The sequence below is a fragment of the Mus pahari genome, chromosome 5 (genome assembly GCF_900095145.1).
Source record: "Mus pahari chromosome 5, PAHARI_EIJ_v1.1, whole genome shotgun sequence".
NCBI lineage: Eukaryota > Metazoa > Chordata > Mammalia > Rodentia > Muridae > Mus > Mus pahari.
In genome coordinates this window covers 137,825,413-137,851,155 of record NC_034594.1, presented here as the reverse complement: position 1 = coordinate 137,851,155, position 25,743 = coordinate 137,825,413, and the positions used below count along the sequence as shown (strand labels likewise).

The 25,743-nt window shown below is 43.6% G+C and overlaps 1 protein-coding gene across 1 annotated transcript in view; it reads left to right on the top strand.

Moving 5' to 3' along the window:
• Nucleotides 1-13,023: 13,023 nt before the first annotated feature.
• The window catches only part of Tbx19 (T-box transcription factor 19), an 18,774-nt gene continuing 6,054 nt past the window's right edge, over nucleotides 13,024-25,743 (top strand). The window contains exons 1-4 of the mRNA XM_021199275.2: nucleotides 13,024-13,434; nucleotides 19,891-20,155; nucleotides 21,491-21,625; nucleotides 24,703-24,764. Coding sequence (XP_021054934.1) covers nucleotides 13,232-13,434; nucleotides 19,891-20,155; nucleotides 21,491-21,625; nucleotides 24,703-24,764 — 665 coding nt within the window. The 5' untranslated portion in view covers nucleotides 13,024-13,231. The remainder of the gene's footprint in view (nucleotides 13,435-19,890; nucleotides 20,156-21,490; nucleotides 21,626-24,702; nucleotides 24,765-25,743) is intronic.

The window sequence follows — 25,743 nt, the reverse complement described above, 5'->3', positions numbered from 1 at the left end:
GAAGGCAACTTCAGTCAGGAAGCAAAGTTACATGCTACCCTCTGGCTGTGTGAAGCACATTCATATCCGGGAGCCTTGGGAATCAGTTCAGGTCTCAGAAGGGCTCAGATATAAGAAGGGCCATTGGGGGGCTGGTGAGATGGCTCAGCAGGTAAGAGCACCCGTCTGCTCTTCCAAAGGTCTTGAGTTCAAATCCCAGCAACCACATGGTGGCTCACAACCATCCGTAAGGAGATCTGGCGCCCTCTTTCAGGAGAGTCTGAAGACAGCTACAGTGTACTTACATATAATAAATAAATAAAATCTTAAAAAAAAAAAAAAAAAAGAAGGGCCATTGGGGAAGCTAGGAGAACCCATGGATCCTAGCTGACATGAGGGTAGGGTCATTGCTGCAAGCTCCAACCACCTTGTAGTCCTGCACCCAAAAGGCTGACCTCTCCATGCCCTTGTCAGTGACCAGGCTTGAGCCCAGGTATCTTTTAAAGATGGTAGCAAGGATGAAGAGCATAGCAGTGTGAATGTGGGCTTAGAAAAGAAGCAGATCCAGATGTGGTCCAGTCACCTGCTGGTGGAGTCCTTGGAAGTTATCTAATGTTTGGTTCCTCAGTTTCATAATAGTGGGCTGACACGTCCTGCTGGCTTGCTTGAGGATGTCGGTGGAAGGGGACGTATCAAGTGCTTGGTGTGCATGTGGCACAGCAAGCTGAGTCTCCATGAACTAACTGATGAGTACTAAAGATGACAGGATGGGTGCATGCCCATTAATTTGTCTAGCATATTCTGTGTCCATCACTGTAGACTGTCATGCATTGTCTCACTGAATGGTCACAGTGACTGTCAGGCAACAGGTAACTGCCTTCATCATCATAAAATAGTGGTGGCCTCAGAAACTCCCACCAGCAGGGGCCTCAATGAAGAGGCTCTAGGTTGAGATCAAGTCTGAATAAAAGGCTTTGGCCCAATTCCTACAGCTTGTGGCCAGTTTGCTTCACCAGTTTGGGTCTGGACACATTTAAGCAGCTTTCGGATGACTGTGTTCCAGAATCTTCCAGATGCTCAGATTTTTTTCTTCAGTTGCCTTTTTCCTTGGTTGTTTCTGACCCTGCTTTTGCTGGACTGTGGAAGGAAGAAAGCCACTTCACATCTGCTAAAGTCTCCTACCAAGCCAGGAGCATTGAATAAAAGCAACTTAGTGAGTGAGGCTGAAGTGGAGAACCAGCCTCTGACTATGGCTGTTGGTGTTATCTGTTTTTTCTCCCTACCCTTCATTCTTCCCCATTTACTACCCAGCGAGCAGGGCAGCCCTGTGTTGCCAACCAATGGAAACTGTTGAGTGATCACTGTAGAAGCAATGTGGTCCTCAGCCAGGCTGTGGAGAACGTCTGGCCTGATGCTGCCTGCAGTCTGTGGAGTGCTCCACTGAGAACACCATTGTGCCTTCTGGACCAGGAGAGCAACTTCGGGTCCCCTTGGCTGGCCCTCCCTCTACTCCAGGCTTAATGATGGGATGCTGTGGGGGTGGGGTCCTGCTCACTGAATTCTGTCACACTGTCCCGTTTCACAGACCAAGCCTAAGGGAGCTTTTGTCTCCTGCTCCTCCGTGTGGCTGCTGCTCAGACCCCAGCTCTTAGGCATCTTGTCTTGGGGAAGGGTGAGATGCTTCCCAGCTCGGCCTTGTCACCATGGACATCATCTCGGTGCTTGGGTGTCTGGTTCTCTCATGGTGACTTGCGGATTATGTCTTAATTGCCACCTTCCTTCCACATAGTCACCGTAGGCTGAGAGAACAAGAAATGAAATCATGAGCTGCATTCCATATAAAATTACTCTTTAATACTTTGGTTAAAATAAATAATTAGCAGCAGGGCAGTATCTGAAATGGATGTGAAAGGCCGGGCTGGTTTGGCTTTTGTTGTTGGGATCCCTGAGTGACAGATTTTGCCATGCATGGGGATGAGACTCGGTGGAATGAGTTGGTCCGTCGAGGTGCACTCATGGCTGTGGATTTCCTTTCCTTTGTGCACCCTCTGCCTACTTTCTGAGAGTCAGTTACATACCCTTTACATTTACAACCAAGCCTAAACCTTAGTGAATTGAAAAAAAAAAAAAAAATCAGTGTTTAAAGCAGTATAAAGATGCTTGCTAGACTTTGTGGCAGTTTTGTTTTTAATGTTCAAGGTTTTTTTTTTTTTTTTTTTTTTTTTTTTTGGTAAGTTTAATAATGTGCTGTAGCTTACAGATACCATCCTTTTAAAAGTTAATGAACCTTAGCTGAAGTTCATTGTGAATATACATTTTCCCCTAGAAGTCTAAATTGGTTAGGAAGTTTTATTAAAAGGATTGTTTAGGGGGTGATCTTAAAATACCTGCCAATTTTTTTTTCTTTGAGATCTTGTGTGTTTTTAGGCTAGCAAAGTGGGAACGCAGTGGAGTTTGTTTAATTCCAGTTCAGGATGGGGTATTCTGCTTTGAGTATTTCCAGCCCTGCTGTGACATGTGGGAGACCCTTGAAATTAGCTGGTGGAGGAGCCTTCATTCATACAAACTGACAACATCGAGTCAGATCCATTCTAGCAGGAGCTGGTAACTGACAAGGTAGACTGGGGGATGCACAGAGTGGCTTTCTGCAAACTGGCTGATCTGAAACCAGAGAAAAATAGGCCCGGTATATAGGAAACCTGTTGAAGATGAGAGGTCAGCCCATGGCATCAGAACAAATAATGACACATGCTCTGTACTCAGAATAATGCCACTACATGTCTAGAATGCCTGCCTAGCATTTAGCCTGGGGTTCAATCCCTGGAAATGCATACACTGGGCATGGTGGCGCATGCCATTATCCCAGCACTTGGGAGGTAGAGGCAGGCAGATCTTGAGTATATTGGACCCCATCTTTAAAAAAATAATAATAATCAAAGACCAAGTCTGGTGTTTGGACCCATGCACATGGCTCTATCTGTTAAATGTTCAAACAAGTTGTTTTTTTTTCCTGTCTTTTTCATTGTGTTTGCTTTAACTTGAATCAGGCAAGGTAAACAAACTAACAAAAGCTCTCTGAACTCCGTCCTTTGTAATTCTGATTGTGACGTTGCCAGTGAGGGTGTGCAGAAGCCAGTGATGAAGGCACTGGCTTCCTTGTGTAGGCCCTGGGCATCTGGGCACACTCTCCAGCAGTAAAACCAAATCCAAATGCCTGTGGTGGGTGTGTATGCCTTCAGAACGTTGTACCTGTTCTCATACAGTGAGCTTTCAAAACATTTTGTTTAAAAAAAATTTTTTTATAATTGTGTAGGTATAGGTGATTTTGAACACTACTGATTGTATAACTGAATTTTTATATACAAAAACATATTCTTGAGTACTGCCTTTTCTGTCTTGAGGATCTGGTTCGTATGGTTTCTTTTTCCTCACTTCAAAGAGAAAGAATGTTGCTGGAGAGAGCTGCCTCTCCCCTGCACAGCTGTTTCCTCCCCTCTCTTTTCTCCAATAAATGATAGCATTATGATCCTTAACAAATGTAGTGTTGTCTCTTACTCACGTCTGTTTCTCTGGGGCTCACTGAACCAAACAACTGTTAAGATGATGTCTTAGTGTACAGTACACATTGTGGTTTTGTTTAACCTCCTACCCGGCCCCTTCCCCCACATACACACACAGATGCTATAGAGTTTAACATTGGTCTAAGGACCACCAGCATTTGTGCCTCTCTGACACAGAATACAGTGGGACAGTGACTTCATGCTCCCACTGCCATGATTGCCCATCCCCTCAGACTGACGGCCAGATAAGCCATTCTGTAAGTCAGTTGCTTCTTGTCAGGAGTTCTGTCCCAGCAGTGCTAAAGGTAACCAACATACATGACGGTATGGCTCTTCAGAAGATGACAACATTTCATCTGTTGAATCCTAAGATGCTTAAATGGGTAAGATGCCAGGTAAGATTCGTAAGGTTGCTAGTGGAAACGAACTACTCAGAAGACAAGGAGAGATTACGGCCGGGTCCTGCAGAGACGGGAACAAGTGTGCAGAAAAAGGTCAGCCGAACAGACGAAGGGATCAGAGGCATGGGAAAGAGCAGTGCGGGGCAGAGCTAGGCAGGACATGGAAATTCTGAAGAACAGAAGCCGAAGCCGAAAATGTTAGAAACGAAAAACTCCACAAACAAACCAAAGCTGGAAATGCCACCGGTTGAACCAAGCAGAAAATGAAAGTTGGCAATGGAGCCCAAGATTGAGGAAATACTTCATCTAGACATCAATAAAGAGAAAAAACAGGCATGGCTATGGTGTCCCATAGCTTGATAAAATCAAGATGCCAAACCTAAGAATCTATAGGATGGAAGAAGCCAAAGTGCGGCAAGTGTGGAGGGTCTATTCAATGAAGTTACAGCAGAACCTCTCCAAATCTAGAGAAATAGACTTCCAGACATAAGAGACATTAAAAAAAGAAAACCCATAAACTTTACAGGGGAAACTTCTTCACAATAGTCCAGATAATAAAAACACAAAACAAAGAAATACAAAACTCTGTAGGGGAAACACCAACCCATCCACAAAGGCAAAGAATCATAGCAGAGTCCTTGCCAGCAACTGCAAAAGCCAGGAAAACATACGTTTTAAGCCTAGAAAGTAGGTGACCAAGACTGCTATAGCTGAGGTCACTTGAGTAAGAAGTGTCCCGCAGGCTCCTGTATTTGAAGACTGACTTTGGGGTACTGTTTGGGAAGGTTACAGAACTTTTAAAATGTATGAGGTAGAAACTGGCCGGCAGACGTATATTACTGGGGAAGGCTTGGAGGGTGTATAACCGTGCCACACTTCCTGTTCTCCCCGTTTCTGGTATTCGAAGGGAGGTTTTGTGACTGGCCAGCTTCCTGTCCCCCCTGCCAGGCCTTTCCAGCTATGATAGACATCCAGCCTTTTCAGATCATAAGCCAAAATAAACTTGTTTAATTGCTCTTGGTCATGGTGTTTTATCATTGCAACGGAGAAGTCACTATCACACCTTTTTTAAGTGATGGAGAAATAGAACATTTCAAGACAAGTCTAGTCTAAGGCAGTTCATGGTCACACCAATGCACTGCAGAGCCAAATTATAGAAATGCTGTACACAGAGAGGAAGGAAGTCTCTATCATGAGAGCACAGGAAAGAAATGTCATGAGAGGAACTGGTAAAGGAGAGCCATCAAGGAGTCTGTCATGTCCAACACAATAAACTAGGAAAGGTGCCTATAGAGAAAAAGGTAAAGAAGGAACAATCCAAGCAGAAAAACATTCAATAAAGTTACAGAAATTAAGCAGGGGGGAGGGATTGGGGAAACCGGGAAAGGGGATAACATTTGAAATGTACATAAAATATCCAATAAAAAAGAAAGCAAATGTATTTAAATAGAAGTCTCTTAGTCTAATGAATTTAGAAATTCAGAGACCCAGGGTTGAACCAAGCACAATGGGGGGCCGGGGGGGGGGGNGNAAAGAAAAGAAAAAAAGGATTCCTAAATGGTGCCTTGTCAGTCGTCAGAGAGGCTCCTCCTCCAGTACATGGTGGCCGATGCAGAGATCCACAGGCAGATAGTATGTCAAGAAGGTATTTAAATTGGCGACCTCCATCAGGCCCTTCCCTTCAGAGATTCAGAACTGAGGAAGAAGGGGAGGAAAGGCTGTCAAAGGGAATAGAGGACACCAGGAAACATGGCCACTGACTTAATGAAGCGGGGCTCATACGGGCTCACACTGACTGAAGTGGTGAGCACTCGGCTGCATGCTGTTGTACAGGTCTTTTACATTGGTGCCATGGATGTTAGCTCCGTGGTTTTGTGGGACTCCTGATAGTTGGAACAGATATATTTCTGACTCTTGCCTGCTCTGAGGATTCTTTACCTCCTATGTACTTCCTTGTCCGATTTGATTAAGTAAATAATTTTGGAAAATTTTTAAAAAAATGCAGAAATTAGTAAAGCTTACCTTAAATGTAAATGGCTTCAGCTTTCAACCAAGAAATACAGGCCGATTGATTAACATGGTCAAAAAATGACATCCAGCCGGGCAGTGGTGGCGTATGCCTTTAATCCCAGCACTATACAGATTGATAGATCATCCAAACCAAAAATCTAAGAAACCTCAGAGTTAAACATAAGTTAAATGGATTTTAACAATCCATTTAATACTCTAGAATAAGCCAAACAGTAGATAAAACACACATTCTTCTCAGCAGCCCTAAAGCAGCATATTCTAGGACATGCAGCAAATCATAAGACATAAGATAATCAAGATAATTTATATCAGAAGAATAAGACTACAAATCAACGGTAAGAGGAACCATACAAATAGAGAGTAAGCGATAATTTCCTGAGTGACCAGTGAAGCATTGAAGAAATCATGGAGGGAAGTTAAATTCCTAGAATCAAAGGAAAAATGAAAGGACAACTTGCCAGAATCTTGGGAATACAGCTAAGACAGTTCTAAGAGGAAAGTTCATGGCTATACGTGTTTACATTAAAAATCCAGAAAGAGCTCAGGTAGACAAAAGGTCAACTCAAACTCAAAAAAACAGTTGATGGCAAGAAATAATAAAAATCAGGACAGAAGTAATGAAATGGAAGAAAAACAATATATAGAATCAAACTAGCAAAGAGTTGGGTTTTGAAAAAAATAAACAGGGTTGACAAACCCTTAGCCAAACACATGAGAGAGGGAGGGGGAGATAGAGAGAGAGAGATAGATAGGCCAAGCCAATAAAATTAGAGATATAAAGGAAGAGAGCAACATATTCCATGGAAGTATGATCACTTAGTACTAAGAACATTTAAAAACAAACCTGGAAAATATAGAGAAATGAATATATTCTGAGATACACATGACCTACTAAAGTAAGTCAAGAAGACACTGTAAAAAATTCATAACAGGCAATGAGACTGAAGCAATAAGAAGAAGTCTACCCACAAAGAAAAGTCCTCAGACCAAATAGGCTCACTGTCGAAATCTGCTGTACTTAGACAAGAGTGACCTCAACACTTGACAAACCACTGTATGAAGGGACCGTCCTAAACTCATTCTACACAGACGATATCATCCTGAGACCAAAGCTAGGTAAGAACACAACGAAGAGGAAAACAAATTTTCTTATAGACATAGATGCACATTTCTCAATAAATGCTTTGCACATTGAATTCTAGAACACATTAAAACCATCACACAAATGACAAAGCTACTTTCATTCTAAGGATGCGAGTTTATTTCAATGTATACAGATCGTTGTATAAGTAGACTGAAGGGGAGGGGTTGCTTGATCATCTTACCCAATGCAGAAAGGGCCTTTGACAAGGTTCAACATCTTATCATTAGACCTCCCCCCCCCCCCCAAAAAAAAAACCCAAAACAAACTAGGAATAGAATGAACATTCTTCAGCATTCTAGTTCCTGATCTACCTCTGGAGTCCTGGGACCAGAGACCTGGCCCACCACACCTGACTTCTTTTGTGGTTTTTAGTTGAACATTGTCTTATTCTATTTTATTTTTTTAATAATTGCAGTTTCTCTAGTTGCTTAGCTTGGTAGTGCTGCTGCTTCCTGGTTCACTTTTTATTCTTCTTTTAAAAAAATATTTTATTTATTTATTGTATGTCTATGAGTACACTGTAGCTGTCTTCAGATACACCAGAAGAGGGCATCGGATCCCATTACAGATGGTTAGGAGCCAACATGTGGTTGCTGGGAATTGAACTCAGGACCTTTGGAAGAACAGAGAGAACTCTTAACCGCTGAGTCATCTCTCCAGCCCACCTGGTTCCTATGCTATTCCTATTTGCAAAATATATTCATGGATGATGCAACTAAAATTTTAAATATCAGTGTAGAGTTTGAGTGTTTTGGGTTAGTAAACTGTAGTAAAATTGTCCTAACCTGCATTTCCAAGCTCTGCTATTCTGCCAGTCTTTTCATTCACATATCTGTCTACATTGTCTTCATATCTCCTGCGCTGTTTTATTTTTGGTTATTTTCAAACTTAAGTTCCACCTCTTTTTTTTTTTTTTTTTTTTGAGACAGAGTTTTATGTGTAGTCCTGGCTGTTCTGGAACTTACTCTGTAGACCAGTCTGACCTTGAACTCATAGAAATCCTCCTGCCTTTGCCTTCTGAGTGCTGAGGTTAAAGGCATGCCTGCCCTCCACCCCCATTCCAATAGCGATGAAAACCATGTAGTATTGGCACATTCTGTACTGATTACCCTAGATAGCATTGTGTACTTCTTTAACACATCCAGGCTCACTAGTCCTTTCTTCTCAGACATTTGGCAGGTTCCATTTTACTTTGACTCCGTTACCTCTTCCAGCTTCTATGCCATTGTTTTCAAGTATTTTCATTCAGTGTGTACTTAAACCTACTCAGGACTGATGTCGCTCAGCACAGTGAATGCACTTCTCCATTGTTCTCTACTTTCGATCCTCTGATGTTCCATCAGAGGTAATTTTCCGTTTGACTGAAGAACATGCCGTATTATTTCCTGTAGTACAAGTCTTGCTGGTGGCAGATTGTCCTTAAACAAAACAAAACAAAACAAAACAAAAACTCCATTCATTCATTTCTTTAGTATACCACCTAACACAGAGAAGACACTTGAACTATTGGCTGAATAAATGAAAGTATAAATGTGTAAAGGAGTCTGAATGCACAAGCAGCCTGCAGACAGTTTGTTTTTCTGTATATAAGATTGGAGTATCTTTTGATGCCCCACTAAGAGCATGTAGCTTTCTTTCTCCCAGCCTAGCCTCTTTTCTTTCTCCCATCATGCCTAGCCTCTACTTGTTTCTTAGTATGTGTATATTCTCTGGTTAGCTCTTCAAAAGTATGGTGGGTGTTTGATAACAACTGTAGGGGAGTCAAAGTTCTCTTAACTTTTTCACCTAGAAGATCAGTTGAATTTATTCCTTCTTTTAAGAATTTGTTTTATGTGTAAGAGTATGTGTATGTGCATCATATTTGCGAAGTGTCCACAGAAGCCAGAAGAGGGCGCTAGATCCCCTGGATCTGGATTTACAGATGTTCGTGAGCTTCTATGTGAGTGCTGGGAACCGAACATGGGTCGGCCGGAAGAACAAGTGCCCTCACCTTCTGAGCCATCTGTCTCGTTCCCAATCCTTCTTGTCATTACTGGAGATTACCATGGAGATTTCGAATGCTGTTCTCATAGACACTTGGAAACTCAGTGCAGAAATAAAATGTTGTGTAATGTTTCTGCTGAAAACTAAAAGGCATCCAGGAATCTGATGAATAGTTAAGTTTGCTGGCCACTTGCAAAATTTAACCTTTCAGACATGGAAAGGATGCGTTATTGGTCTGGGAGGTTATCTTAAAAGGCTCCCATGACATTGTGTTGGAACTGACCCCAGACACTAATGAAAGGGTAATCCTCCCCCAAATCACCCCAAAGCTAGTAATCCCTGGGGCTGTGTGTCAGTGATTAAAGGGAGAGGCAAGAACAGCTGTCTTTTTGTTCAGTTTAATTCCGTCCATGTACCTGGGTGGGTGTTAATTTCCTGGTGGCGCTGGCTGAGGGAGAAGGAGGTGTTAGGTTTCTGCAGGGACTGAATGTGCAGACGTGGATTCTGCCTGATGTGTGTCTGGGGAACAGCACAGTTCAGTGGGGCTCAAGCTTGTGAGCTCAGGTTGTGTTCCTTTTAATTTCTGTCCTTTAAGTTGGACACATGGGCCACTATGTGCCTTAGGACATGGCAGTACTATCAGGTGTCAGCTACACTGAACACTTTAATTAACGGGGCATCCCCTCACCCCCACCCTCCCATGACAATGAGCCCTGCTGGGCCTGTGAGACAGAAGTCAAGTCATTAGGCAGAAGAGCAACACCTTACCCTGATTTGACACATCTGTCTGTCTATCTATCTATCTATCTATCTATCTATCTATCTATCTATCTATCTATCTATCTATCTATCTCTATCTGTCTGTCTGTCTGTCTGTCTGTCTGTCTGTCTTTGTTTATAAAAGAAAGTGTTTAATTTGTGGCTTCTGATTCCAAAGGGTCAGAGACCATGGCCATCATGGCAAGGTGCAGCATAGCAACAGGCAGGCAGGGTGCTGGAGCGGTAGCTGAGAGCTTACATCCTTACCTGAAAGTAGGAGGCAGAAAGAGCTAACTGGGAATGGTGTGGGCCTTTGAAAGCTCAAAGCCCACTCTCAGTTAAGGTGATACATATGCCTTAACTGTACCATGTGAACCCTGGGGCAGGAACCAACCCAGCAATATGGACTTTAGACCCATAGAAACTGTGAGATAACAACGGATGCTGTTTTAAGCTCTACATTTGTAGCAAAGTGTAAGAGAGCAACAGCAACAACACAATAAAATAAAATAAAATAAAATAAAATAAAATAAAATAAAATAAAACCCCACAGCATTCCATATATCTATCACCAACTCAACTTCCAATTCTCCATCAAGGTAATGGTGCATCTTAGTGAAGTAAAGCAATCGGCTCCAGTTTTATTTCATTGTCTTTTACTTTTGTTTATTTGTTTTGAGAAAGGATTCGTTTTGAGTAACTTTGAATTCTAGAAAGAGCCCAGGCTTGAAGAACCGTCCCCACCAAGAGGAACATGATTATCAATGAGGGTGAGGGTATTCGTGACTTGTTTCATTTAATGGAGTATCCAGTTCCACCTGTTTTGTTGTGAATTACAGGCTTTTATTCTTTTTATGGCAGAAGGGTGTTTCACTGCACATACATGCCACATTGGAAGACATCCACTTATCAGTTATACCAACATCTCGTTATGATAAAATTCCTGAGGAATCTAGAAATGCAGGGGCCATATCTCAACATAATAAAAGTGATATCCTGCAAGCCCACGGCCAGCATTATGCTAAACAGGAAAACTCAAAACATTTTCACCAAAATCAGGAACGAGATAAGGACCTCTACTCGTTCTCTTTCCACTCCATATAGTCTTGAACTCTGAGCAATAAGACAGATAGAAGAGATAAAGGTAAAAAGGAAAGAATGAAGTCAGAGTATCCTTCTTTCCAAATGATATGATTCTATACATAAAAGAGCATAAAGATGCCATCAGGAAGCTCCTACAGCTGATGCACACATTCAGCAAGATAGTAGGATACAAAATTAACACATTAAATCCTAGTGACTTTCTTTCTTTCTTTTTTTTTTTTCCCTAGTGACTTTCTTATATACCAATGGAACTACACTGAGAAAAAAAATTAGGAAAACAATTTTGTTTACAATGGACCCCAAATCATCTCAGAATAAATGTAAGCAAGGAACATAAAGACTTGTACATTGAAGACTTCAAGACACTGAAGGAAGACATTGAAGAAAAAAAACAGAAGAAGGAAAGACATTCCATACTCCGTAGAACAGTAGGATTAATTTTGTGAAAAAGCTACCCTATAAAAGCAAACTGCAGAGGCAATGCAGTCCCTTGAAGTTGCAATGTATCATCACCACAGACTTCAAGGTATACTATATATATTAATTAAAACCCAGCATGGTATCAGCATAAAAATAGACACACATTGATCAATGAAATAGAACTGAGTACCTACATATAAATCCACATCCCTATAACTACCTGATTTTTAACAAAGAAGCTAACAATATACACTGGAGGAAAGACAGCATCGTCAACATAAGGTGCTGGATAGTATACAAAAGAATGGAAAGTAGACCCTTATCTGTCACCGGAACAAAACTAGATTCAAATGGATCAAGACTCTGGTTCAGACAGGGGAGAAAACGGGGGGGGGGGCTATGCTTCGACTTTTAGGCACAAAAAAGGGCGGCTGGGGGCCGGGGCGTTGAACAGGACTCCAGTAGGCCAAAAATTGACAAAGGTGACTTCAGAAGCCACTTCTCTTCTATCACTTCTGTGGAGTGCTTAGTAGGTACTCAATTTGTGTTTGGCATCCTATACATTCAGACTTTCCCCCTAAGCTTTCTGCTTTTATTTTCCCACTGCTCTGACATTCTTGTTTTATTTTATAACAAGATAAACCAGCACCCTAGGCTCTCCTAGGGTTGGGGTGTTCCAGCTGACTTGATGGTCTCCTTCATGGTTTCTACCTCCCCTGGGCTGTGTCTTTAGGAAAAGGAAATGTTTCTACTAATTACATCCTCAGGAAATAGGGGGACTTGCTCCGGAAGGACAGCATTGGCCATGGCTGTCCCAAAAGAGAATCGGAAGCCTTTTTGGACCAACGGTTAGCATCACCCAGTCCAATGATGTGTAAAAAGTGGATTCTCACCCAGGAGGCGCAGAGTTTTTCTTAGAATAATTTGGTCCAAATTACTTTTCCCCTTCCTTTCACTAGGACCGGAGATAAGAGAAACGAGGGATCTGGATTCTAGGGAGGAAGATCAAAGTTCAAAGCTCTCCTGTTTGCTGAAAATGAAAAGGACCTTTGAGGTAAATAGGGTATGAATGTGGGTGGGTACAGTCAGTGGGGAGATGTCAGAGGAGCCCCCTAGGGCAAAGAGGTCTTTTCCCCCTGACTTCAGTTTCTTGGGTGTAGCATGCAGAGAAACTTCCTTTATTCTCAGGTCTTGTATCTTGGCACAGAGCCCTTCACCCTCAGCAGAGATGGCTCTTGTCTGCAGGGCTTCTGTGTCTGTCCAAGTTGCTAGATCAGGGTAGAGGGAGTTCAGCTGACTACCCTGTCAGGACAGCTTGCTCAGACGGCAAGTTTGTGGCTCCCCTGCCAGCACCTCCTTTTCTATAGGTGGCACATGCCACAATTTATATGCAGACATGATTTGACTGATTGTTGCAGTCCAGGCCTGGAATAATTTTAATTAACGGGAAAACGGTCCTCAATACACCGATTAGACCTCTTCAGGTACAACAAGATAAAAGCCTGATAATTTGGATGGAGTACTCTTCTTAAACGTCTACTGTAGGCAGGGCAGCCAATGGGAAAGCCAGGCTGACTCCCACCTGATCCAGTGAGTAATTAAGAGAGCGCTTTTTCTTCTCCACCTCTCCCCACCCTCTCCTCCCTGCTCCCCAACTGAAGCTTAACAGGTTGGTGGTATCATTTGGAGACTTTCAGGGGTGTCACACTGGAAGCTTAAGCAAGAGCCAAGGCATCTTATTCTACTCCCAGACACTGACCAGCTGGGGTTGAAAAGCCAGCAAGTGAGGGAAGGAAGGAGCCGGAGGTAAAGAAAGTGGGAACGGCTCTCAGCGAAGTTTGAGAGGGTCTATGGCCATGAGCGAACTGGCCACACAGAAGGCTGGCGAAGGCACTGTGTCTCGCCTGCTTAATGTGGTGGAAAGTGAGCTTCAGGCAGGAAGGGAGAAGGGAGACCCTACAGAGAAGCAACTTCAGATCATCCTGGAGGATGCTCCCCTCTGGCAGAGATTCAAGGAAGTCACTAATGAAATGATTGTGACCAAGAACGGCAGGTGAGTTTGACTGCAGCCCACTTGTGCTGGCCTTCACTTGGCGAGGAAGGTAAGGCACCTTTAGTAGTGAACAGGCTACCACTCTTGGTTCAGAGGCAGCAAGCTCTGAACATCTTAAAGACAGTCTCGGCTGGCCGTCACTCTGCCAACTTAATTTCTTTGAGATGATCAGAGCAGTGGAAGATGAAGGCCACCTGTATTATATGGGGAATTATTTTGCAGGGGAGCATGCCCCATGCACTGGGGAAGTGGACTCAACTGTCAGAAACTGGTATTAATTTTTGACTGACTGTGTCCCCTGGAGTAGACCTGTGTTCAGTCCTGTCCAGATAATGTGAAAGGCGATTTTATTTGGAGACTGGATAGTTTGTTCTGAAGCACAGCAGACCTGTCCGTCAGATGATTTTTGAGGAGTTGAAGACTGGGATCGAAAGGGTCACATGGCCTATCTCTGCCTGCTTCCTTGTGTGTGTTGAGGGAGAATGAGTTTCGATTGTGTGTTTCACATAGGAAAGCTGGTGTATCAACAGGGAATGAAGCCCTAATGTTCAGTTTTAGGAAAGAGAAGTTTTCTTCTCCCTGCAAAGAGTGGGAATTGCAGATACCACTCCCTGCTGGTATTTCTCAGATCCTGTGGAGCTTGGCCTGTTAAGGGGCCTTTGAGGGAACATTAAAGCTTGTGCTTAGCAGAGGAGATGCAAATGTTTTGGAAGAGACTCACTGTGTGCTCACACACACACACATCTTTGGGTACTTAGAGACACAAAGTACCTGAAGGACATTTTCAGTAGAGTTAGTTGAGCCCGGACTCTTTTTCTGATACCTCGAGAGAAATTTTGCTTATAGAGAAAAGTTGAAATTAGCTGAACCTCAGGCAGGCTTTTGTCATTGAGAAAAAGCCTTCAATTCCTAGTGTCTTAGCCTTCTAATTCTGAGTAAAACACAGCAACGAAAGTGAGCTGTCCCTTGTACAGCTGGGAGGATTATGAACCTGAGAGTTGTTGCATGACAATAAACTGCTGTGAGATAAAGTTATATGGTAAACATGTACATTTTATACACTGCAATTGCAGTAGCGAAGCTACCAACCTTGTATAAAAGTGACATTCTTTTTCTTTCCACACAGACTCCCATGTGTGTACTATACATTTATGGCTTTGAATATTTGAAAATGTAATTTCACATGTTTCTTTTCTTGATATAAAATATTTTTAATTTCAAAGGCCTACCCCGAATGAATTCTCAAGCAGATTCAGTCCCTTCCAAAGATGAGTGCAGATGCACTTGTGACTCGCAGCTGTAGTGTGGGGAGCACACTGTGTGTGCTGGGTTACTGGGTCACCACACCACTAGTTACATTCCATTGTTTGGCCCTGTACGATGATCTTAATAAGTACAAACAATAGAGGAAGATATGGTTCAAGTATTTTGATAAAGGCAATAGGGTCTTCGGAGGCTTTACATAATCCAAGCTGATAGTAAATTATAGCAGAATGGACCTTTGCCACTTGAAAAGACTGTCTCTTAACCTTTTTTTTTTAAACCTCAGCAAAATTTCTTTCAGTATTTAAAGTTTAAAGTTATTTGTGCTTAACATCATTCCTATTAATTATGTGAATTTGTGTGTGTATGTGTGTGTGTGTGTGTGTGTGTGTGTGTGTGTGTGTAAACAGTGTACTTGTGGCTAATGTAGTTCTCTGCTGTGAATGAAATCTTTTTCTTAAACTACCTTACCTCTGCTGAGCTTTTTGGATCAAGCTTTTCCTAGGCGTTGGGCAGTGTGCTTTATGCTTTAGAGGAGGAGGGGCTTCAGTGTGTGTGTGTGTGTGTGTGTGTGTGTGTGTGTGAGAGAGAGAGAGAGAGAGAGAGAGAGAGAGTTTGTGTGTGACATTGATGGAGCTGCTCAGGACCTGCTTTTACTCTCCTTGGGTTTTCAGATTAAGACTGACTTTCTTTCCTTCTCACAGACCACACCTTTCCAGCTTTATCTTTTCCTCACGCCCCTCTTCCTTCCTCCCCCCATCATCTCTTCCCCATGTCTCCTTCTTACACATTTCTTCTCTGGTTCCTCGCAGCCTCCCCAGCAGGTGGGTCACTGTCCTTCTCCAGGGGAAGCTGCTTTACAGCCTGGCTCTGTGCATTACCAACGTGTGGAGTTTCCAGAACGTTCGTTCGCTTAGATCAGTGAGCCGAGCCCTGAACACTTGTACTTGAATGGCTCCCTTCTCTCCTCTTTCTGCCTTGCTCCCATGGCAGCACAAAGGAGGAAGAATCGAAGGTTGCCCCTCAGGCAGGTTCATCCTCATGTCTGGGTAGCCCGGGAACTCCTTTCTCTACTGTTTACAATTAATTACAAATTATATCACAGCCATCTACATAATCTGCTTCTAACCTGATGCTACTGTTCTCTTTACCTCTGATTTCTATGGAAGTCACAGCTGCAGCTGAGCACATGCCTGCTTACTTTCATGTATTGACATTCATGGGCCATGTGTTTCATAATCATACAACATACATGCACATGAACACACACATGTACACACACACACACACACACACACACACACACACTTCAATCCCGACAGCTCTAGTGAGCATCCGATGACAGTTACTGTTTGGTGAGCAGAGTGAGGAAGGTGTTTTTTGAGCAAGACCTGAATGTTGCCTTGGACTGCCTGTTCTACCCCCCCTTACAAAGCCTGCCTCATCTCTCCCCTCTCTGAAGCCCTCTCTTCTCCTAGCCTCTTTCAGCAAGGCTATCTCCCAAGATTCCTGTCGGCGAAGTAAAAACCGGATAGGCAGCTTCACAGTGAAACCAAAGCCAGGTTTGCAGGTAAAACCCAATACCCATGACCCATCCGTTATGGTGTTTAGGGACACACCGCTCACTTTGTCACGGTTCCTCTTTCTCCCCTCTCCACAACCCCTAACCCCCTTTGAAGAGACTCTCTTTCAAAGATGAACTAAGTGCTGGCAGTCTGTGAGTTAGACGCTGATTCACCATAGGCTTTTAAACTCCCCAAAGACTCTCAACCCTCTCTGCTTAGTCAAGCTTTGGGGGAAAGTGGAAGGGGGAAAAATAATCACTTTGGATAGATGTGGATTTCATCCCTGATAGCAAAGCCTTGCCCTGAGTGATAACCATGGGTGTCTGGATGATGTGTCAAAGGTCATTGACAAAGAAGGGAACAGGGGAGATGAGATGGAAGGAGGTTAGCTCAGTTAAGAGAGAGGTCTCATCCAGTTCTAAGATTTATTCATTCCTCATTGCCATAATAGTGATTAAAATTCACATGTCCATTTCAAAACTAAGAACAGTTATAAAGTTCTTGGCAAATGGAACACTAAAGTGTATAAAACAGTTGATCATTTGATCATTTTTCATATAGGACCTCCTTCCATGCCTCTTGATTTTAATTAACATTACTGTGTGATATGGTTCATATAGCATATTACTCATGCACATAAGGCACACAGTTCAGTAGGCTTAGCATATTCACAGAATTGAGAATCCCTCTCCACAATTCACTTTTAGGACATTTTCATTGTCTTCCCCCACCAAAGAACCTCATATCTTTTAGCCATCACCAGCCCACTCGTCTACTTTCTGCCTCTGTAGATTTAGCTATTCTGGACATGTGACACTTTGTGAAAAATGTTGTCATGTAGCACAGGGTTTTCAAAGTTCCTGTATACTGTAGCACACAGCAGTACTGTTGTGACCAAATAAAACCCTATCAAGTGGATGCAGCGTATTTTGCATCTACTCATTATTCAGTGGATCTGCTTTTGTAAAAATGTTGCTATGACATGTCTGCAGTCGTGTGTTTTCATCTTTCCTGCCTACATACAAGCGAGGAGTGGAACTCCAGACTAACTCGCAACTCCATATTTAGTCAGACAGACCATTTTTCAAAGTGAATCCCTCCACAGTGCTGAGAGGAGCTCTAGTCTCTCGCCATCCTCACCACCATGTTCTGTTGTCTTGCTTTTCAACTGTAGCTGTCCTTGAAGGCACGAAGTGGCATCTTACTTGTCTGCTCTTAGGATGGCTAGTGATGCTGAGTGATACCTGTGCAGTCGTGGTTTCTGTACAGTATCAAGCTTATCTCTGACTTTAGAAAGAAGGAGGAAATACCATTATGGGCTTCTTCTTCACACAACAGAGCTTCGAGACTAGGAGCAGAGCCCTATATACGGACACGCCTACTGGGGCGTTTCCTTCTTCTCGTTGGCCCAGCAGATACAGCTTTTTCTTCCAGTCTCTTGGCTGATAGGCTTGTTAGTACCCTTGGGCCTTTGTACTAAAATAGGGGCATAGAAGCATCTCCTTGTGGTGAAGGAAGACTTAAATGAGGTGTAACTTACTCTAACCCCTGGGTGCATATGGTAACTATTATCACTGGATACTGACCTCACATTAAATTATCTTGTTAATGGTGAGAACTATACAAAGACTTCCTGTGTTTGATGCCACCCGTAGACCTGATGTCACATTGACGTCTTGAGCAGTTGCATCGTTCTGTCCTGTGTGTCTGGGGAACAGATATTCTTTGCAGGTTTTTCTCTTACTTACAATGACATGCTAGCGATGCTATATTTGTCAAGGTACTTCAGTTTGCAAAAATGACAATTATATGTGTCATGCTTGTACTATTATCTGTCTGTTTGTCCGTCTATCTGTCCATCTGTCTATCTATCTATCTATCTATCTATCTATCTATCTATCTATCTATCTGTCTGTCTGTCTGTCTGTCTGTCTGTCCGTCCGTCCGTCCGTCCGTCCGTCCGTCCGTCTATCTATCTATCTATCTATCTATCTATCTATCTATCTATCTATCTATCTATCTATCTATCTATCTATAAGAGTGGGTCTTCTTATGTTGCCTTGGCTGGCCTGGAACTTACTGTGTAGACCAGATTAGTCTTGAACTCTTCTACCTGCCTCTGCCTCCCAAATGTGACTGTTCCCTTTACTTTACCACTGCTACTAATAATGAGTGACCACACTCATTCTTGTGTGTGTGTTTATAATGTAAAATGAAGTAGAAGAAAACAAAAATAAACCCCAAACATATCGCTTTAGGTGAAGCTTGGGGTAAGAAGACAGAGACCATTTGCAGCCACGCCTCCTATTAATAAGAAACCTTCCCAGCTGTTAGAACAACTTCATGGGTCTCTATGTCATTTATCTAACATCCACATTCATCTTTCTTTGAACATGACACTTTTGTATTCAGTAACTCTACACTGGGACAATACTATCAAAATAATTGAAAACATTAAAATTCACAGAAGAGGAATAATTCAATCTGATATCAAGAGAAAAACCCTTTTCTACTGCTTCTATGAAGGAAAAAGGCAAAAGAAATGGGAACAAGGAAGATGTTTATATCACCAGCCTTCCTGGTGACCTGAAAGGGAAGTCATCTCAGAGGGGAGTGAGGCGGGGCTCTCGATTCTCAGCTAGGAATGTGGGAGGGGAGCACAATATCTGATGGGTTTTCTCCCTAGACATTTTATTTGATGCATGTCGTTAGTCTCATTTATTGAAGCTCATGTTTCAGCAGGGCAGTTTTATAAAGTTGCAGGAACTCAGTGAGCTGATTCCTGGAAGTGTTGATTACGATACCTAGTGAGTGCACCAAGTACTAGCCATCTGCCCTTAGACTTATGGCCTTCACCTGGCCAGCCCTGCTGCCGTTCTAGAGTCTCACCTTGGGACTCTTTGGATATTATAAGCACATGCCTTATTAACCCTGCCCCTGGCTGGCAGGAACCACCTCCCTCTGATCTTTCTTCTGGAAACAGGAAGTCTAGAAGAACCGGGGACTGAGTGATGGCTGCTATGTGGTTTCTCTTTGTGGGCGCTCCACAATCAATAGGCTCAGAAGCTAGATGTTTAGGTAGATGCAAAGAGTGGCAGTTTACTAAAGGGCGGAAGAAGGATCAGTCAATCCATATTGACATCGCCCATCCCTGTCTAGCCTGTGCACGAGTACAGGGAGACCCTGGGAAGGCTGCAGGAAAGGAACTCTAACGTTCAGCTGGAATTCCATTTCCTCTGGCTTTTCCACACAGCCACCTACACACTACATCACCTTTACTCAAAACCAGGGTTCTATGTGAGTCTGGGGAAAACAGGTCTGTGGCATTAGGATTCTAGGGAGAAAGCGGCATCTGAGGACATACTTGTCTGTGTGTCCTTCTGTATGAAATGACCAGACTGGTGGTCTGCAGATTTTAACACTCAGAGCAGTGCTTTATAGTCAAACCTCAGTGGCAAACGTGTTCCTAAAAGGAGGCTCTGGTAAAACAGTGCTCTCGGCTGCTGTCTATGTAGCCTCCCTTCCAGAGCGTTTCATGGAAGGTCTCCTCAGAGGTGAGGGGCCTCTGGGGCCAGGAGGGGGAGGGGTTCTCTCAGATCCCTACTCGGCTGTTTCTGACTTCTTTCAGACGGATGTTCCCTGTCCTGAAGATTAGTGTCACAGGTCTGGACCCCAATGCTATGTACTCTCTCCTATTGGACTTCGTCCCGACCGACAGTCACCGCTGGAAGTACGTCAATGGTGAATGGGTCCCCGCAGGCAAGCCAGAGGTCTCTAGCCACAGCTGTGTCTACATTCACCCCGACTCCCCCAACTTCGGGGCTCACTGGATGAAAGCTCCCATCTCCTTCAGCAAAGTGAAGCTGACCAACAAGCTCAATGGAGGTGGGCAGGTACGCGTGGCCTCCCCACATACCAATCAAGAAATATCAAGGGTGCATTTAGGCAATTAGAGAGGTCCTCACCAGCCTCTTTGCCCACAAAAGCCGGTTATTTCCTGGAGTCCAAATGTAAACAGGAATAAACAGCTCTTAATTGGTGCTTCAGTTTTTAATGGACTTCCCGATGTTCAGAGAACGAGAGTGCACTAGTTTACTTAATCATTGGGCTCTTTTCAGTTTTGTCTTATGTGTGGTGCTTTTTACCCAGCCCAGGGAGGGAGATATTTGTGGGTACAGGGCTTTTGTTTTTCTCTCTCTCTTTTTTTTTTTTTTTTTTTTTTTTGGTATAAGTGGCATGTTGGCAACAGACAAATACCTTAATAAAAAGCTGCTCCCAAATGAAATAATTACTTCTTCTGCTTGGGCATTATGATAATTATCAATAGAATATTGAATCAGCTTTGTGGTTTTTTTTTTCAGAAAAAAATTATAATCCAAACAAACCTTAAATAAAGAAGGTTTTTATTTAAAATCTCCAATTAAAGTAAACATGATGTGGAGCCTTCCCCCCTCCATTTCTGTGGCAGGTTGCAAATCGAGCTCCCTGGGTTAGACTGTTAGTTACTTTATAAAATGCAGACTGGGGGCGCGGGAGATGGGACTTGGAGGGGGGGGAAACAGCCTGCTCCTCTCCCCAGCCCCTCATATTTGGCTTTGTTTGTGCTCGAACCTTTCTCTTTGTGCTAAGTGGCGGGGACCATGGGAGTTCATAGTTTAGGAGGCAGAGGCTGTGTAATCCCAGGCTTTGGGTGAGCCAGAATGTTCTTTATTAAAGTGGAAATTTGAAGGTTAGTTGTTCCTGCCCTGTTAGATCTCACAGCTCGAGGCTTTCAATAGCCTCTCATTTAAGTCATGAAGGGTAAATTTTATATAACCCTCTGGTGTCAGATCTCCTTAGCCTGTAGGTACTGTTAACATTTCAAGTTACTGTGATTCTTCATATAAGAACAAATATATATTTGAATGGATTAACATGTACATGGTCGTGCTGAACGTAGAGGAATCAAGAAAATGGGAGCCTGGGTTTAGGTAGATATGGAAAACTTAAGAACAGTTTTTCCTGGGCTGTCTGCTTCTGACTCCAATGTGAGCATTAGTGCAGTGCTTGCTGGGAGGGTCTGAAAAACATCTCCCCATTTGTCTGACATAGGATTTCATGTGTGTGTCCCTAGTCTGGGTGGGGTGCTGAGCTTAGGGGGGAACCCAAGGTGCTGGCTAGCCGAGCAACTGTGATACACCAGGCTTAGCTTTGCTTTTCAAAACTTTTTATTTTCTCCCATTCAACAGATAATGTTGAATTCTCTGCATAAATATGAACCTCAGGTTCACATCGTCCGTGTTGGAGGCGCCCATCGAATGGTCATGAACTGCTCATTCCCTGAAACTCAGTTCATTGCTGTGACTGCCTATCAGAATGAGGAGGTAAACGGGCATTTGTGTCTCTGCCTGTGAACACGTGTGTGTGTGTGTGTGTGTGTGTGTGTGTGTGTGTGTCTATGCCTGTGCACACATCTCCTCCCCCCACCTCAACCCATGTATCGATACATGCAAGAGCATGTGTCAGAATTGGTGGGGAATCTTTTTATTGCAAGCAAGACTGAACAGAATTTAGAGTTTTTGATGCTCACATCAGTGATAGGGCTTAATAGCGAGGTGTGCATGGAGGCTCCAATGCATTTCTGTCAAAGGCCCATATGTTAGTAAGCTTTTTGTCGCTACTACAGGTCTAGGAGTCAATATAGAGAAAGGCTCACCTAGTTTGACTGTTCTGGAGGCTCCAGTACAGGTCTAAATTACTGGTATGGGGGAGGACCTCCCCAAATTCTTTCCAAGGGCATGTCTCAGTGATCTGAAGACCTCTGACTAAGGCCTATCTCCTCAACATTCCACCAACTCCCAGGGGCGCCAAGCCTTCTCACATGGGCCTTTGGGACATCTTCAAGATCCAAACTATAGCAGCCCTCCAAAAGCAGCCTCTCCTGGAGCCGATAAGACTCAGTTGTGGTGCTACAAAACCCTGAGTCATACCGGAAAACTGGAGTCTTTGTTTTGCCGACCCGTCTGAGTGGAGTGTAGACAGGCAGGGTGGCGGGCAGCCCCCCTTTCTGTTCTGGAGGCTGTGGGGTCCACACGTGTGTCTTCCTGCGGTTTTTATGAGACTATCTGTTCTGCTTGCCAGTTTTCAGAATTCCAAGCCTGGCCTCGCGGTGAACCGCTCTGAGTCCATCCGGTTCTCCAGGGGGCGGTTAGTCTCGAGAATCACCAGGAACAATTGGGCAGCACCGGATTCTTTTTGATTAAGCTTAAACATAAAAGATAATATAGGTTTATTTAAAAAGACACACACACAATGATGGGTAGCACAGAGTATGCAAGGTAAAAATAAGAAGTAAAAGGCAAAATGCCTTTTATTTTTTGCTTTTGGAAGTGCATGGACTCTTTGCGGAAGCTACAATGACCGTCATTAAAGCGCCCCCTCCCCATTTGCTATGATATGTATGGAGATTTCTTTCCATAAATGAGCTCATCTTGTAAACATTAGCTTGGAAGTTTCTTTCCTTCCTGCCTTAAACAACTCTATAGTCTATAGTGGATCTCTTTCTAGGAAATTATAGGCAGGCATATCTCTTTTTTTTCTTATGATACTTCCAGATCTAAATAGCCTTCTGCCCCCAGCAGAACTTAAGCTGTTTCATTTTCTATTATATATCACTCTGCAGTGAGCACACTAGGTAATGTATTATAATTTGCTGGTGTAATGAACACCTAGAGTCGGGATTGCTCCATGCGAGGAACGTGTGTGTTGAAGACCTTGATAACTATGCCAAGTCTGTCCCCCTAAAAGGGCATCGCATTGGCAGCCCGCACAGAAACAGCCCCTTCCCCCTTGGCAATCTGATAGGTTAAAAACCCAGTAACTTCTGGCTGCTTTAACTTAGCCTCCACAGGGGGGCGATTTCTAGAATCTGCAGTGTTTTGTTTCCCAGGAAAGGCCTTGGAAATTATCTGGTAGGAAACTGGCATCTTGGTTTCCATAGGTGAAACGATGTTGCAGACCTAGTTCGGGGCAAGTGTGTAGAGAGCACGTAGCTTCTGTTTTAGAAAGTAGCCCAGGCTCTTGGCAGAAGCCTGGCAGTGGGCCAGCAGGAGCAGATCCTTCTCTCTGGGTGGAGTCTGGTTGAAGGGAGCCCGTGTGACTTTTGTGTCTCTGGGAAGTGTCCCTGTTTGTCCGCCCACCTCTCTGCTGCTTGCTACTCACTGGCTCTTGTCATTCCTGATTTGGGAGAGTCTCAGAAGCTTTGCCTGGCCACAGGCACTAGGCAGTTCTCTCTGAACCACCTGCCTGGCAACGGTGACCCCTTTAGCAAACAGACCCTCAGTCTGACTTAGCCACTCCTGGAATTTGAACAGCATCCCCTGGAGACAGGTTTCCCTGGCTGTTGCGAAGGTATGGGGCTGGCTGAGAGAACCTCCTTTGCATGGGGGTGGGGGGGGCTCCCTCACTTCCACCCAACCTCTCCAGGCTTTACCCAAGAGAAACACCAGGGCAGCTGCTCCGCTCCTGACTCTGCACCCCTCTCCTTTTCTAAAAAGAGGTGGACTTTTATACTTTTTTCCCCCACCCAGAGAGTCATAGGCTCTTGCAGACATCAATTTTTTTTTCAATATTTCTTTAAAGTATTTGCTGGATATCAACACACGCTGGCTCTTATCACAGACGCTAGGAACACTGCAATGAACAAAACAGGTACAGATGACATTCTCAGGGCACTATGTACCAGTTGGTGGGAGATGAATGAAGATGCTCTCTCTCTGCTTCCATTTCTTTCTCTAGCTCTGCCTCTATCTCTGGCTGTCTTTCAGTATGTCCCTGTGTCTCTGTCCTGATCATTATGGCAGATGGAGCTGGTGAGAGAAAATGCAGACTCGGAACTGTAAAGTTTTGCATTTCCCCCTTTTCTTTATAATATTTCCCTCTCATTGTAAAAGCTACGTACCAACAGACAGATGCATATAATGGTATGTCACAGTATTCTGTCCTGTTCACTGACTGAGTGGAGTTCGATGATGTACAGTGTGACTTTGTATTTACATGGCCTGGTGGTTAAGTGGTTACAGGAGAACAGGGACTTGGTGCTGAATTGAACTGTGTAAAGGAAGTGGGAATTACCCGAGCTGCGCTCTTCACTGTGTTATAGGAAAGGGAATCGTTTATTGCAGGGCTCAGGGATTCTTGGATGAGAATGAAATGGAGGAACGGAAAAGGGAGAGCAGTCTGTTAGCCCTGCGGGGCTCTCCCGATTCCTGATGCTGTGCCCACCTCATTCACCTGCTCACGTTGCTCACCATTTTCACGCCACAGTGCACTCACTAGTCAGTGCAGGGTGAGCAACGAGACATGTGGAGGGAATTGTGACTTTACAGATGTTCCCGGGGAAGACAAGGACCCTGTCTGTATTGCACGGTCTCACTAACACTTTTTGGTTTTTTTTTGCAAGATAACAGCTCTCAAAATCAAGTACAACCCTTTCGCCAAGGCCTTCTTGGATGCCAAGGAGAGGTGAGTGGGATTTCAGTCAGACCTTGCCAGCCAGCTGAATTCTGCAGACTCGAGACTTCTTGAGCTCAGCTGGCGCTTGCCTTGCCTTCGCCAGGAATATGCTGCAGTGCTCAGGTTACCGACAAACGCAACAAAATTCAAACCAAGTCACGGGTGTTTGTTCTTGTAGCAGGTCCGATAGGTCCAGGAGAGCCCGCAGCCCGCAGTATTTTATCATCTTTGTTTTACTATGGATTTTTGAACGTAACATAACCACCTTAAAATGTAATTTAGATTTTAAATAATTTACTCCGCACTTTCCCCAACTTTTAAGAATGTGTATGGTGCTTTATTTTATTTTCCAAGACAGGGTTTCTCTGTGTAGTCCTGGCTGTCCGGGAACTCACTCTGTAGACCAGGCTGGACTGGAACTCAGAGAGATTTACCTGCCTCTCCTCCTGAGAGCTGGGATTAAAGGCATGCACTGCCACTACTTGACCTTATTTTATTGTTTTGAGGCATGATCTCAGGTAGGCCAGGTTGGCCTTGAACACGCTGTGTATCTGAGGATGAACTTCTGATCCTTCGTTTCCCAAGTTGTCTTTCGAGCATGTACTACCATGCTTCATGTATGTGGGGCTGGGATTGAAGCTTGAACTCTGTGCATGATACACAAGCTTTCTACCAACTTGACTATAATCTCCAACCCAGGAGCATGGTTCTAATGATTGCCCCTTTTGCTTCAGATGGGATCTCTTTATGACCTCATAGTAGTGCCCATTCTGTCCTGGAATAGCGGGGTTACAGGCATATACTTGCCACATCTGTCTTTTCTTTTCTTTTCTTTTCTTTTCTTTTCTTTTCTTTTCTTTTCTTTTCTTTTCTTCTTTTCTTTTCTCTTCTCTTCTTCTTCTTCTTCTTCTTCTTCTTCTTCTTCTTCTTCTTCTTCTTCTTCTTCTTCTTCTTCTTCTTCTTCTTCTTCTTCTTCTTCCTCTTCTTC